Raw genomic sequence first — 15,506 nt, forward strand, 5'->3', positions numbered from 1 at the left:
TACGACGCAGCTTTAACAACGAAAGTCGTTACAACGACTTTTGCTGGAGAGCGCTCTAGGATAGGGGATAGTTTAATTTACTATCCAACACCTTCCCTACTATCCATGGGGACTGGTGTTGGAATAGTAAATTAAACTATTCACTATCAGCGCCCCCCCCGTTCTAACGACTTGCGTTGTTAAAACTGCGTTGTAAAGGGACGCGTTGTAACGGTACGCGTTGTACCGTCATACATCCGTTGTAGGTGTGAAAAATTGGGTTGGTGGTTGAGGGGATGTGAGCTCTTCTCAAGCAACAGCCACAATCCTTGTCAGAGTAAACCACAAAACGTCCTAACTAACCTGTGCTTAATTCTCCAGTAGTTTGGCACAGAAGTAGCCAGGTTTAACTTAGAGGCGATGTGTAAAGTATTTGTGCAGCACTTAAACAGCAATAATGTGAAAATACAACAGATAAAGTAATACAGTAATAAAGGAAAATCCTGCACCAGTTTCGAAAAATAAAGTACATTTTAATAAATTATTTGACACCAAAATGACAAAACTCCAATCAGTAGAACCGGAGTTATCATTTTTTAAAGTTTAAAGTAAAAAATAGCACACTAAAAATGTGAGCGCCAACCCTGGGCTTCTAGTCACACAAGGTTGGGTCAAAGTTGAAAGTTATACCCAACTGTGACGGAGCGTGGTACGGATACACTAAGGGGCCAATTCTGATACGGGTTGGAAAGCTTCCAGACCGAAATGGTTTGGAAATGGTTTCCAACCCACTCGGATCGGGAGAGTCTGACCGACCGAAAACGATCCCTCATGATGCTTCCAGATACGATTTGGTTGGACTCCCATTGACTTCAATAGGAGCATATGTTCCTAACCGCATCATAATTGGGCCCTAGGTCGGGAAAACACGTTCCTGATCCTATTTGGAAGGAGCAAATACCATTAGGATGCAATCTTAACCGCATCGGAATCAGGCCCTAAGTGGTTTCGGGCAAGTCTCTGCTTACCTTCAGACTTGAGGGGATTTTTGAGAAAAATGTCTGAGAAGGTAAAGTTCAGCCCTGCAAGGCCGCTGGCAGTGTCCAAAAAGGAGGCGTTGTCATCAAAGAGCTGCTGGATGAAGTTGTAGAGAGGTTTTCTAAGTTCAGACTAAGTCCCGCTTTTCAAAGTAGAAAATCTCCAGCGGAACAAAGTGCAGGCTGTAGCTAACAAAGGCTCCTTGAGTTTGGATATCCCTTCTGCGAGGAGCCACTGACCAGGATATGCTGTTGTGAAGAATAATGTAGTGGCGAAAATTTTCTAAGTCCCACATTTTGGATTTGGGCTCTAGGCATCTTTAGCACCACTTCCAGGGTACCAGGGCTAGAGAAGCTCCACTTGGAGGCTAAGGACTCACTCAGGCTGGTTACAGGAGCATGTTCGAGATTGTTTGAGCTTTTTCTGTCCCTGGACAGAAAGGTTAGCCAAAGGGCCCCTGGAGTCACTCTGATGGTCATTTGTTCATGCAGAAAAGCAGGTCTCAAGCAGTAGGGCATTCCTTTGGTTCAGCAGGGCAGTTCTCTGAAGTACTCAGCAGGCCACAGGCAGCAGAGTAGTCTGCTGAGAGTCCTTTCCCAGGTCCAGGAAATAAACTGCAGTGTGGGTCTCAGGGTTCTAATTTTAAACCTGATGACAGCTTTGAAGTGGAAGAAACATCTAGAGTTTTCCTCCTACTGATGGTATTGGAATTTCCTTCCTCCCTGCCTTGGTCCCAGGATGTCTGGGGGCAGAAAAGGCTGGGGTGAAGTTCTTTGTGTGTGGGCGGAGGCAGCTTTTTTGTTATGTTACTTGTTATGTTATGAATTCTTGGTATATCGCAACAACTCACCCCCAAAGGGGCATCTCGGCACTGAGGTGACAGACAAAAGAAGAAGCAGCCATTAGAACAGTCAAGTCTTGAGATGCGTTTTAAAGCCAGGTAACTCAGTACATGCCCAAATGAGCAGGGGAAGCCTGATCCAGTGGTAGGGAGTGAGAAAAGAGAAGGCTCCACCACCGTACTCAGATTTTCAAATATGCTGGGGGCATACAAGAAGTTAATTCTTAGATCTAAGATTTCTGCTTGGAAGGTAGCGAATGTGTTTGTCCTGCAAATATTTAGGTCCATTGCTTGACAAAGCTTTAGGAGTCAGGCAAAGTATTTTAAACCATGCTCTTTTCCTTATGGGGAGCCAGTGAAGGCCTGTAGGTAATGGAACTGAAGGTGTGCCTGGTGGCATTTGTTAACCAGGTGAGCTGCAGTGTTTGAACCACCTGCATTTTGGAAAGGAGGGACCCGTTAGATGCTACAACAAGAGCATTTCGAAAATAAAGGCAGCTCAGTATCACTGCTTGGATAAGAGTTTTTCGAGAGCTTAGTGGAAGCCACTGAAAAGTCCTCCTGAGCAAGCGCATTGACCAGAAGTACATGAGTCAGGTGGACATAACCTGATCTTTCATTGATAACCTATTATCGAGCAGTATACCCAGGTTTGTGGCTATGCTTGTGGGAGAAAGAGCAGGGCCAAGCTCAGCAGGCCACCATTCATCTGTCCAGTGGAGCTGAGCCTTGGCAAACAGAAGGATCTCAGGGGCATATGTACAAAGAAGTGGCGGAGTGTGTCGTTAGCCTCCATGGCTTAATGACACGGTCCGCCACCTCTGAAACGCATGGCTGCACCATATTAACAAGAATATGGTTCAGTCCCGCATTTCCCCTGGAGCTGGCACAAAATTTAGCAGCCTAGCGCCAACGTAGGCATCCTTGTACCATAGCGCAAGGGTGTCTGTGTTGATTTTTTATTGACAGGAAGGCCCCAATTCCTGCACATAAACATTCTTTAAATGCAGCTTTGTAACTTCTATGTGTGCTGCTTAATGCAGCACACACATAAGTTGCAAAACAGCATTTTTAAAAAAGATTGTATATGTGCAGGAAGGGGGACCTTTCTCTACATAAACAATCATTGGCCTTTTGTCTGTTCTTATGTGTGTTTCACAATGCATCACACATGAAAACAGCAAAAATGAGAAGTAATGAAACATTTCTCCTTGTTGCGCCAGGGTAAGATCAGGTTTTCCCTGGTCCTGAATCTGGCGCTGCCTCCTATTTACGCCTTCCTTGTAAATAGGATGCAGCGTCAGAATCAATGAGTGTTGCAGTGGAACGCCCCCAGCAACACCCATTGCCCTCCCCTTTCATGCTAAGCATAGAGTGAAAGGTGGCCTTATTTATAAGGCAGCGATAAGCCATGCTAAAAAGTGACGTTCCAGTGACAAACGGGGCTTTTACATATACCCCTCTGTTTTATCCCCATTCAACTGAAGACAGTTAAGGGATATCCAAGTGGCAGTTTTTCTCATGTAGGCGATCAATCAATATGTAACATTCTCAATGTCATGCCCAAAGGATTTGACTAGTTGGGTATCGTCTGCATTGGAAAGTATTTTGAAACCACAGGACTTGACAGCTGGGCAAGGGGAGTGACTTAGATGTTGAAGAGCGTAGGGCTCAATGCAGAGCCCTGAGGAACTCCCTTGCCCAGTTCAAGTTCAAGTTCAAGTTCAGAAATTTATATAGCGCACTACTCACCCAGAGGGTCTCAAGGCGCTTGGGGAGGTGGGTGCATTTACTTATCGAATATCCAAGTTTTTAGTTGCTTTTTGAAGGAGAGGTGGTTCTGAGTAAGGTGAAGGTGGGTGGGGAGAGAATTCCAGGTCTTGGCCGCTAAGTAGGAGAAGGATCTTCCCCCCATGGTGGATCTGTGGATGCGCGGAATTGCGGCGAGGGCTTGATTGGAAGATCGTAGTTGGCGGGTATCAATAAGACTCAGTATCAAACGGCAGTGACAAGCCAACAAGAACCAGCATAGCTGGATTTTCAGCATCCAAAGATAGATTACGTGAGTCTACAGCTTTCCATGCTTGCGGTACAGCCGCTAAAGTCAGGGATTGTTTACATAAAGATGTAACAGTAGGTGCAAGAAGGGAGGAAAGAGTGGTTATGACATGCGGGGTTACACAATTTAGAAAGATTCAGGTTTAATTTGATTTATGAAGTGTAAGTGGGACTTAGCACAGCTCCACCCCCCTATCCTGCCATCCTGCAAAGATGACCCATCCAGCCAACATCTATATAGGTTTCTCCTTTCTAACTGGAGATCCTCTTGTTTTGGATAAATAATGCCAATTCAGGGCTGAATTGTTTGGTGTAATAGTTGTAATTCCAAACACTTTGAAGCAAAAAAAGCTATTTATAGGGCTTCCTATATGTCACCCACAATATTTGCTTTTTCTTTTAAAAATTGTTTACATACAATTTTTGTCCATTATGTTTCATGATCTTCTTATTTATGAAAGATGTGAATATCGATAAGATTTTGGAATTAAGACACCATGTTCCATAAAACTTATAGGCTGAGTAAAATGATTATCATTCTTTAAAATACCGCTGCATAGAAATTTAAAATGGCCGACAAGAAAAACAAAGCATTATGCATGTATTGAGCTGTCTTTTATGTTTACCATTTTCTACTGCACTTTTTTCACTTAAAAATGGTGGTACTTTGTAAAAGAAACTGACATTGACAAAGCCAGAGTGGCGAAACGCATCTGTCAGCGCTGATGGGGGCTCTACACAAATAAAAAGAAAATTACTCACGTACTCGAGTGTGCCTCTATTTTGTGTCGACTGTCCCATGTCTGGTCTTTGACTGTGTGTGCTGGAAAACATGGCTCACCACCGTGTGGCTGCAACAACGGGGAACTTCTTTAATATATATATATATATAGAGAGAGAGAGAAAGAGTGAGAGAGACAGAGAGAGAGAGAGTGAGAGAGAGAGAGAGAGAGAGAGAGAGAGAGACAGAGAGAGAGAGAGAGAGAGAGAGAGAGAAAGTGAGTTTGAGGCCTGGCAAGGGGTTTGTTTAGCCAGGTCAAATTAGCAGCTTCATACACAGATTTTTTGGAAACTACTTCAATGGGTGGCACAATAAGTGTTACAGGCCCACTAGAAGCATTTAGTGTCCTGGCCCTGGATATATGGTATACCATTATAAGTAAATTAAATATGCCAATCAGGTGTAAGACAACTTTACCACTCATAAGGAAGTGAGCACAAGCACTTTAGCACTGGTGAGTAGTGATACAGTGCACACAGTCCTAAGGCCAGCAAAAGAAGGCAAACTGTTTGAGGGTGAACCTGCAGAGAGGGTCAAGTTCAACAATTGTCCACTGCTCTGTGGTAAAAATGTATGTGTATTAATATTTGTGCATTAATAACAGCATGCAGAATGTGAATCTATACTCAAATGTACATGTGTACACGTATTTGATGTGATTGCCTTTGAAACAATGTTGATATGACCTGTTAAAGTGCAATTATCTGAATTATGTTTAATTAGGCCTCAGCTAGGCTTTAACCCTATATTGTTTATAATGCATGTCTCAACCTGCACATTCACAGTGTATTATTTTTGTTGCACTTATTCATGCAAGTCATGACGTTCTCGAAGAAGATTTTTATCATGAACTCAGAAATGTTTCAACTTTCAATGTTTCTTCCACCTGCTCACTCTATTGCATTCATCCACAATAGTTCACTGTTGTTTTGTAACTAGTTTGTTCTGCCATCTCCGGATGACATTAGCATAGAGGGGGCTGCATACATTTTCATGGAGTGGGATAGTGCTTAGGTAGTTAAGCAATATGGCACTCACTACTTCTATGCTCTGATTTGCCAAAATTGTGTTCTTTTGTTTACACCATGATGAATCTGCACTTTCAATACTAGTCTATGAGAAGATTTCCTATTAAATCCTAAAATGTGGGGGTGAGCCAGATGAATTTCCGATGCTGTTAGGGATGCTGTCCAATTTCTTCCTGATTTTGCACCTCATTTGGGACTTGGAATATTTTTGATGTGGCTTGTTATTCTGTATTGTCCTATTGTTTAGACCCTTCATGCTAATGACTTTTAGCATCCGCACTTAACATTTCTGCATTGTACCTTTCGAATGTTTGTAATTAATCTTTCTATATTTTTTAATTCCTCGCCAGAACCCACTTACTGAGTCTGTCCTTCCTTATTTGACTGTATTATAGATATTCTCTTTTGTACCTTATCTTGGGACACATTGACTCATAAAAGGGAGGTTTAACACCGTCCCCGATCTACCCACTCAATGGTTGTGCTTTTGAAGTGTTTTTGTGGTGTAAGATTTTAGGGGTTCCCCTTCTGCATAATGTTAATGCAGCTGTTTGTACTCATTTGTCTAAAGTCCTCACTTTAATCTTTGTGGGATCTTGTTTTAAGCTTAAAAGTAGAAGAAAGCACCTGCAGATCTGGAATCGACAACGCATAGACTGGAAGCGATCCAGTCCCTTCGGAGGACCGCTGACCAGAATGTCCCTCCCAGGTAAGGGTCCATTGAAAAAAAAACTCAAGACCAATGTGCCATGTTCCAATGCACCAAAATGCAGTCATCTATATGAATTGACAACTGTGTTGTGCAGCAGAAGGCACAGGATGGTATGCAGCGTTGGGTATAAAGTCATGATGTATATCTGGGTGCACAGGGCACTGCATAGCAGTGAAGCAACTATTGATGTCCCTTAAGAGATCGGTCGGTTCTGAACCTCAGTGGAGCACTGAGTGATGTGCCTCAGTAGCGCAAGTGAGCAAGGATCTGACAATACCTGACATCATGTGGCGCCTTTCAAGAGCACCTGCTTTCCAGTAAAACATATTTTGAAGACTTCAATCTGTCTTGATTTTATTCTGAGAACAGTAGCACTGCGGATGGATCTCTGGAAAATCAAACGTGTGAGCCCCTAGGACTTACCAATTGTCTTTTTTGCAAGCAGATACATCCACCATATGTGTGGTCATGTATGTGCTTAAACAAGAGCACCACCCCCACACCTACACTGGAAGAAATATTTGTAGACATTATAGAGTCCAGTTTCTTTTACAAACTGGATCCCATGTCAGGCTACTACTTAGTGGCCATTACTAAACTGAGAGCAACCCAGAATTGACATAACCTGATATTCTTTACACACATAAGCCTAGACCAATTAAAATTTGCCAGCCTCAATTCTAGTGGAAATTGAGGGGCTTCAAAACACCGCCAGGGTTGCAGAATGTGATAAGTGAATCATGACTCATATATTCCAGTAGTATCGAAGAACACAGTGCTGTCTGAGAGCAAACTCACAGAAACCGAAAGACAATGGTCAAACCCTGAACATTTTTAATGTGAATATATGAATCTCACTATTGCTTTGTGGTAATGTGCTTAACTCGGAACGTATAAAGTAGGTCCAGAGATTAAGGGCCAGATGCATCAAAAAAGTGTTTTGTGATTTCCTAATTGAGAATCTTTGCGATTCGCAATTAGGGAATTGCAAAACGACATGCATGAAAGTTTGCAGGACACATTCTGTGATTCCTAAGGGGTCGCAAATGACCTACCTCATGAATATTAATGAGGTAGGTCACAATTTGCAACCCGCTATGAATCACAAAAATCACCGGGATGGTGGCCTGCTGAGATCAGCAGACCACCATGTCTGTGATGGCGGTTCCTTCGTGTGGGCATTGGGGCATCGCCACACTGATTATTTTGCCCCAAGGGTCCAGTACTTACTTCATGGAATAAAGGTATTTAAGCCCGCGGCGCCGTCATGGCAACAGTCAGCTGTCTCACTCAGCTGCTGGCATTACTGACGTCTCTCACGTCATTTAGGGGGTGGGGTTAGGAGCAACTTTCAATAAGACTCAGGCATTCCTTGAGCCAGTGATTCAATAATGCACATGTCGGGTTGGCCGGGTGCCTTTCCCCGGCCATCTGACATGCGCAGCCTTCAGGTTCTTGCCACTCGCGCCTGTACAATGGAGGAGGAGGGGGTGGGTCGAAGCCGCAGCTCTTCGGCCTCCTTAGGAACGTCGAGTTCTCCTGCCCAGGCCAATCCAAGCGCCGCTTTAGCAGCACCTGGATTGGCTGCTTTAGTGCTTTAGCGTGTCTGGCAGAGAACTCTGTGACTGGGCATGTCCAGGAGCATGGGGGGGCATATTGACCAATCACTGCATTGCTTTATTGTGAAGCCGTGCAGTGATTGGTCATGGCTGCCCTAGCTCAGCCTCGCTCTCTATGGTCCACCTCCCCTCCGCGCATGCGCAACATTTTCACACACAAGGAAGGGAGTGAGAGAGAGTCTGGGGCACTCGAGCTCCACCTGAACTCAAGCTCTGCAGGCAGTGTGAGCGAGAGCTACCATCAATATCAATCTGTTTTGGGTTGTGGAACAGGTAGATTGGACTCAGACAGATGACATATCCCTCACTAAAGGCCCGGAACTGAGGAGGGAAAACATTAGGTCATCCCTACTTGATGCATTCTGTAGAACGCGGGTTCAGACGCTGAATGAGCTTTATCCCAAAGATATTCTGGCACACTTCAACAATACATCACTTTTTAAAGTGCAGTGTTAGATTATATGTTTGTTTCATGGGAATTATTTCATGCAACTGAGGAATTTCGAAATAGCTGCAAGTGTCCATTTTACTAAGACTTTTGATCCAACAAGTTGGACACTAACTAATCAGCATTTCAAAGCAAAGATTATGAGCAGTCTTGGGGCACTGAGACACTGACAAGCATTAAATTGTCTTAGATCACGAATGCTTGCCTTCATAACTAGATAGATACACAATTGGTTAATATCTTTCAAAAGAACACTACCATCAATCACCTACATCTAAAAAATAACGCAACCTGGTCCAAGTTTTAAATTATCTCTGAAAAGGAAGTCCTTTACATATTGTCATGCATGAAGCCGACCTCCCACCTTTCTGACACTCTCCCCTCCTTTTTCAGACACATCATCTCACCAACCTGGACGAAAATCATCAATTTATCCCTTTATATTCCAAGTCTCTTGCCAATCTTTTGGCGTTTAGAATGGCCTTAAAGACTTGGCACTTCTCTCATGGATAACTGCCATCTTCATTCTTTGTTTTCACTCAGCTAATACCATGACACCCTATGGGGTGGGTGAGCGCTTACAAAACTTTTTAACATAACATCAACTCCTCCTTATCCAGCAACCACATGCCAGCCTCTCTCAAACTCAGCTAAATCACCCCCCCCATCAAAAAGTCTGAAGCCGATCCTAACTATCTCAGTAACTACAGACCTACAACCAACCTCCCTCTACTTGTCAAAACTATTTTAAATGTGTCCTCTCTCATTTAAACAACCTCATTGATAAATTCAACTAACATGACACATTTCAAACCAGATTTGGGAAAGGCTGCTGTACAAAGACTGCAATCTTGAACATCACTGGTGACCTACATAGATCCCTCTACGATGGTGATGCCTGCCTCCCAATCATCCTGGACCTCTCCTTGGCCTTTGATACTATCAACCACAACATTCTTCTAAACATCCTCTTAAAATGAGCTGGCATCAGCCGTACCATCCTACAATGGTTTGCATCATACTTGAACGATAGATCACATCTAATCAAAGTAAATAATTCCACATCTACAGCTGCATTAGTCAAACAAGGAGTCCTCCAAGGCTCAATCCTATACCCGCCTTGCTCAACCTCCATATGGAACCCCTTGCAATGATCCTGGACAAGCCAGGATTGCCTACCATCTTTATGCAGTTGACACCCAAATCTACATCAAAATCACGTCAGCTAGAGACATCCAACGCCTTAGCAACTGCTTCTCCTTGATACAAACCCGACTCACCAACAATAAACATAAAACTCAACCCCCAAAAAATTGGAACTCCTACTCATCCAGCCAAAAAGAAACTGGCTGGACAACCTACCTGCACTGAACTGTAAACTATCTATATGAAAGACCATATCAATGCCTCAGCAAAAAGCACCTTCCACAAGCTAAAACACATTAAAAAATCAAACCATTTATTCCCCTTGAAGACTGTAATATAATGCTTTGTCCTCTCTGAGTCAGATTACGGCAATGCAACGATCACTGGTACCCAAAAATCCACCTTCTGCCAATTAAGTCCACACTCAACTCAGCGCCTAGACTTCTATCTGGATAGAGAGGATATGATCACTCCCACACACCTGGTGAAGACCTTGGCCAACAGACTTGTGACTGTGATAACCAAGATGGTCCATGCAGGCCAATCCGGATTTATTCAACATAGGGGCACCAGACTTAATCTGAGGAACCTCTATGGGGTGCTACATAAGACGGCAGATCCTCAGGTCAAAGCTGCCATTCTACTCACCCTGGATGCATGAACAGCCTTTGACAGTATAGATTAGCCATAGTTATTTGAAGCACTGTCCAGACTATGCCCTAAGTTTTGCTCCAGGATTAGACTTCTGTATCAAGATCCTCTATTGAGGGTGCGATTCAATGGTGTACTGTCTTGCTCCTTTCCTCTTCGCAAGGGCAGTAGGCAGGACTGCCCCCTATCCCTGATGATCTTCGCCCTGGCACTGGAACCACTGGTGGCCTGAATCCAACAGTACCCTCTTGTATGGGCATTCCGGGGGTATGGTGTAGGGGAGGAACAGATGTCCTTGTATCCCGATAACATCCTTTTGTACACAAAACAACAGTGTTTGACGGTAGGCAACTTCAACACATCTTCCAACTCTTTTAGAGTTACTCTGGCTACCAGATTAACTGGTACAAGTCTCAAATTTTCCCACTGACAGGGGGACGGCCAGTCCTGCTATCTACATGCGCGACCCTGGTGGAAACACATGGTTTCCAGTATTTAGGCATCTATTTGACAAGAGACGCAGGGGACCTTCTGCAAAAAAAACGGCTTCCTCAACTGGAACGTCTGAGGAAAGTCGTGGCGCTATGGAGGGCACTGCGGGTGTCCCTGATGGGAAGGGCAGTGATGTTTAAGATGATGGCCCTCCCCCGTCTGTCATATGTCCTCCAACACCCTTATACAAGGTACCACCTGACCACATGCTGGGTAAACAGAAAATTACATACCCTTTTGTGGAAAGGGGGAAACTCACGGATCTCCCTCGGAAAGTTGCAGAGGTGAGTGTTTGAAAGTAAGTTGGCAATCCCAGATATCTGCACCTATTATTGGGCTGCACAGTTGACAGTAGTCAATGACTGGGTGTTTGTTCAGGGATTTAGAGGACCTGGTCTACTTGGAAGACCGTGAAGCCATGAGGAGCCAAGGCTATCCCTCATTCTTCTACAGTAAAAAAATAGAGAAATCACTGCCACTATAAACCCAGATGCTAGTTAAGGCGTGGAGAGAAGCCACTAAACACCTGGGCTGGGAGGGCAGGCTGACAGACAGGACTCCATTATGGGACAGCTAGCTGATGCAGGCTGTGGGAAAGCTGGAAGGCTTTCAGAAATGGAGACTGATTGTGATTTACGATTTTGGTGACATTTGGAGGGGCAAGCTACTGCCCTTTGATGACCTGCAGAGGAAATGCAAATTGGGGCCAGCAGAATGAAACAGATACTTGTAGTGGAGGCATGTGTGGCGGCATGCATTGCGGCGTCATATGCCAGAAGGGGAGCTATCGTTGGAATTTACCCCACTTGAAGATCGTTTGCTACTAGATCCTATGCCGACTAAGGCAATCTCCCTGTGGAAGGGGATGGAATGGGACATTGGCCTTATTTTGGATGATGATTGGGTGTAGGCAATTCAGAGTTCCATAGAAATAGCCATAAGAGCCCGCTTCCATATAATTCAACTTCGGATACAACACAGATCCTATTATTCTCGCTCCCTATTACACCGTCTGCGCCAGCACGATACGGCCCTCTGTGCTTAGCGATGTGGCATGGTGGGTTCCTTCTTTTCATTATCCTCTGGGAATGTCCTGTAATCCAGTGTTACTGGGGAGGGGAGGTACAGATTACGACCAAAGTAACAGTTCTTGTGGTCCCAATGGAGGTCAGATGGCATCTACTTTGCATACCGGGGGAGGATACTTGGCCCAAGTAATCAAGTGTTTGGCTGACACTGGAGGTCGGTGTGGCTTAAAGAAACATCACAAAGACATGGTGTGCAAGCGGACCACCAAGCATTCAGGAATGGGAAAACAACTTGGACTGGTGTCATCAGGTAGGGCAGGTGATTTATCGGAGTCGGGCTGCCCTAGAAAAGGTGAGAACGTTTGGGGCAAATGGGGCGAGTACAGGGGATCATAATGTCCGGTTCTGGAAGGTTGGGGGCAGGGGGATCTAAGGTCCGAATAGTGATTGATAAAGATAATATTTGCATGTAACTACAATTACACCTATGTGCACTGTGCTAAGCCTATACTTTTTTTTAATGCATGGACGTTGTACCTCCCCACAACAAAATGCCATATCCTTTCTACAAAAATATATTATATAATGTGGACTGAATTACTGTTTAATAAAAAAGAATCTTAAAAAAATACTTAAAACCTACACTTTTCGTTTGTCAACAAACACCTAAACTCGCCCACCTCATTTAAAATCAACCTGCCCAGCCCCACTTTCCGACCGTGGAACACACTGCCCTATCGGACCTCCATTCCTCCTCCCCTTTTACATATTGTATTACTATATGCATCCCACTTCTTACCTCCTGTAAACGACCCCTATGCATCCCCACACTGTATATCTCGTCCCTGTTATATATTGTATTACTATATGCATCCCACGTTTGTAATATCTCCTCTATCAGCAATCCGTGCAAAGTACTCTGATGCCTTCGAGCCAAGTTTGTGATATATAAAACTCAAAATAAAAAAATGAAAAATAAAAAATAAAAAAAGAACAATGAGCTTGAAAATTCCCTTAGTTGATAAGGTCAGTTGGTCCAAAATAGTGAAGAAACTGTCAGATAACAGCTCTTTGGCACGCTCTCCACAAATGCATAAATCCCTAAAGGGTTTCAATTGATGCACTAATGAACTACGAACCAAAAACAGAACTTGCATATGGCATTCAGAAGGGAGAAGAAAAATATATCAATCAGGACTTAGGTACAGCGTGTACTGTGTAATGTTCAAACCTTACAGGCGGCATATACAAACAGAGATGTATGTAGACAAACAATGCGCCTCCTAGATATGGTGGTTAGATCTTTTCGCTGTCTGTAAAAAAAAAAAGATTCTCGGAAATTCCGGAATTCTGTGAATAAATATATGAGGGTGGAAGGAAAACAACACACAACATCGCTTCAGATGTGTTGCATTGATACACCAGGACTCTAGATATAACTGTCCTCAAGTGATATTGAAGTGCTGAAGATTTTTTAAGTCATCCCTGCTGCTAAGGGTCAACTATGCAACTCTGAGGAAGTGGCACTATTATAATTTATTTGTATATATCCGGCATTGGACTGTTTGAGAAAACATATTTTAAAATCTATTTCCATACTTAGTGACTTTAGAGACACTGTTGATATTTGCTTCCATAACTTCAGTGAAGCCAACATATGGAAGAGTGTGGGTACGTATGAACATTTATATTCTAAAGTGGGACCAGAAATGATGTGATAATAATGGATCACCAATAGTAGACAAATAAATACATCCTAAGACCTGGCTTGACAGTATACACAAGAAGTAGAAGAGTATGGGCCTAATTACGAGAGCTTGGTAATCCATTGGACCGCCTAACTTGTAGTGGTGATGTGGTGGTGGTCCACCCACAGTATGATAACTAAGGCGGTTGGGCTGCCATAGGACTCCCGCAACCCCCAGGGATCCGCGATCCCTGCTGGTGGTGCAGCGGTCAGGGACTCCAACATGCTTGGCGGTGTAGCTGCGGCACCGCCAAGCATATTTGCAGTTTCATCACCACCATAGTTTTCATGGCAGTGAGAACATCATGAAACTTTGGCAGGGAGGAAACAAAGGGGGACCTAAAGGGCTCTCTGCTGCCTCAGGGCCATGGGATGCAGGCCGGGGGCACATGGTGTGCCCCCTGTTTGCATACACCCCTTTTCCTGCATTGCATGGACTGCACAATCCATGCCTTGGAGCAACGGGCTTTGGCACCTTGGTGTCCGGACTGGTTCTGAACCAGAAGCGATTAGGAGAAGACTGCTAGTCGCTTACTCTTCTCTGGTAAGTGGCAATGAGCATAAAATCCGCAAGAGAACAGTTCCACTTTTTACTGAGCAGTTTGTAATAGCAGAAGGCATTATAGATTGCTTAAAGATATCATAATAACCTTGTTTGCACTGTTCCTCCCCCAATTAACCATTATTGGACTGTGAGCATTAACATTTACAATTACTAGACTTCTTTCAAGCGGCAGGAGGCTGTGAAAAATGAGGATATGTATGCGCATTTGTTAAGCAGTGTACTGTTGGATTCTCTGACGCTAAAATCATATTCAATATTTTTTTTTGTGCCAAAACATTGCCCTGCTTTATGAGAAATATTCTGTCGGCTATAGAAAATGTAAACCAACCAGAGCCTCATTTGCCACACCAGTTACTCCCCTTTAACCTATTCAACAAGATCTTAAGGTCCTCTGTGCTGAAAGCAGCAGATAGATTCAGAATCCACAACAGTGAGGTAAAACCACTGTCCACCACATTCAAAAGATGTGAAATGTAACCTAGACCACCACAGAGCAGGCGAGATATCTACCTAAGATGTCTTCTCTACCATGACCAGTATCTAGAGAGGTGCCTACTACAGCGTCTTCAAGCCTCTTTATCATACTACGATTAATCTCCTTCCTGGCCCATTTATACTGGAAGTCTCCCTTGTTAAGAGTGCCCTTAACTACGTTTGCTTGTGGATGAGTTGGGATGCAGCAGTAGCCTCCTGGAGCACTGACTCTCACAGCAGCCCCATCTTGAGATGATAACAACCTTCTAGAAGCAAGATTTTGCCGCCTCCGGCATGTGCTTGAGCATCGCCGAGGCAGCATTTTGGGTTCTGATGACACAAACAGGCTTTGCATAGATGCTGTACTTCAGTTCTGATCTGGAGAAACTCTTCACAGGTCCGTGTGTTGAAGTCCAACATTTGGTTATGTAAAGTTCTTAACTGATTCTTTATAGACATTCTAGAAAATAAATCGCATCGGCTTTAAGAAGTGCAGATTAAAAAACACAAGACATTTATATTTCAGAAAAGCAGTGCTAATGTCTGGGGTGGTAGTGGCCGTGGCCACTATGACCATACTTGACAGCCCTGGGCCGAACTTTATTAATGTAGTCTCACATTTTAGTTATTAGGTAGCCTGCCTGACACCCAAGGACCATACAAGACATTACATACCCACCTAAGCCTTTCTTGGACCTTCTCACTAGGGACAAGGAGGTTCAATAATTCTCTAGTGTTTTATCAACAGGTACACAAAATACCAGGGCTGCCCGTGTGTTTGATTTCTAGATTTGATTCAACTAGAAAGCATTTCAGAGGCTCTGCCAAATAATTCTGATGTACTCTAAAAGTGCAGCCAAGCATCAGTCTGCTTCCTGGAACTATTGTTCAGATATAGA

At 43.8% G+C, this 15,506-nt stretch overlaps 1 protein-coding gene across 2 annotated transcripts in view; it reads left to right on the plus strand.

Annotated features, from left to right (window-relative positions):
• LOC147672551 (NTPase KAP family P-loop domain-containing protein 1-like) overlaps positions 1-15,506 on the plus strand; it is a 112,315-nt gene that overhangs the window by 37,628 nt on the left and 59,181 nt on the right. For both annotated transcript variants that reach the window (XM_086947971.1, XM_086947972.1), the window contains exon 2: positions 6,332-6,434. In XM_086947971.1, the coding sequence (XP_086804097.1) occupies positions 6,422-6,434 (13 nt within the window). In that variant the 5' untranslated portion in view covers positions 6,332-6,421. The remainder of the gene's footprint in view (positions 1-6,331; positions 6,435-15,506) is intronic.

The sequence above is a fragment of the Lissotriton vulgaris genome, unplaced genomic scaffold (genome assembly GCF_964263255.1).
Source record: "Lissotriton vulgaris unplaced genomic scaffold, aLisVul1.2 SCAFFOLD_1104, whole genome shotgun sequence".
Taxonomy (NCBI): Eukaryota; Metazoa; Chordata; class Amphibia; order Caudata; family Salamandridae; genus Lissotriton; species Lissotriton vulgaris.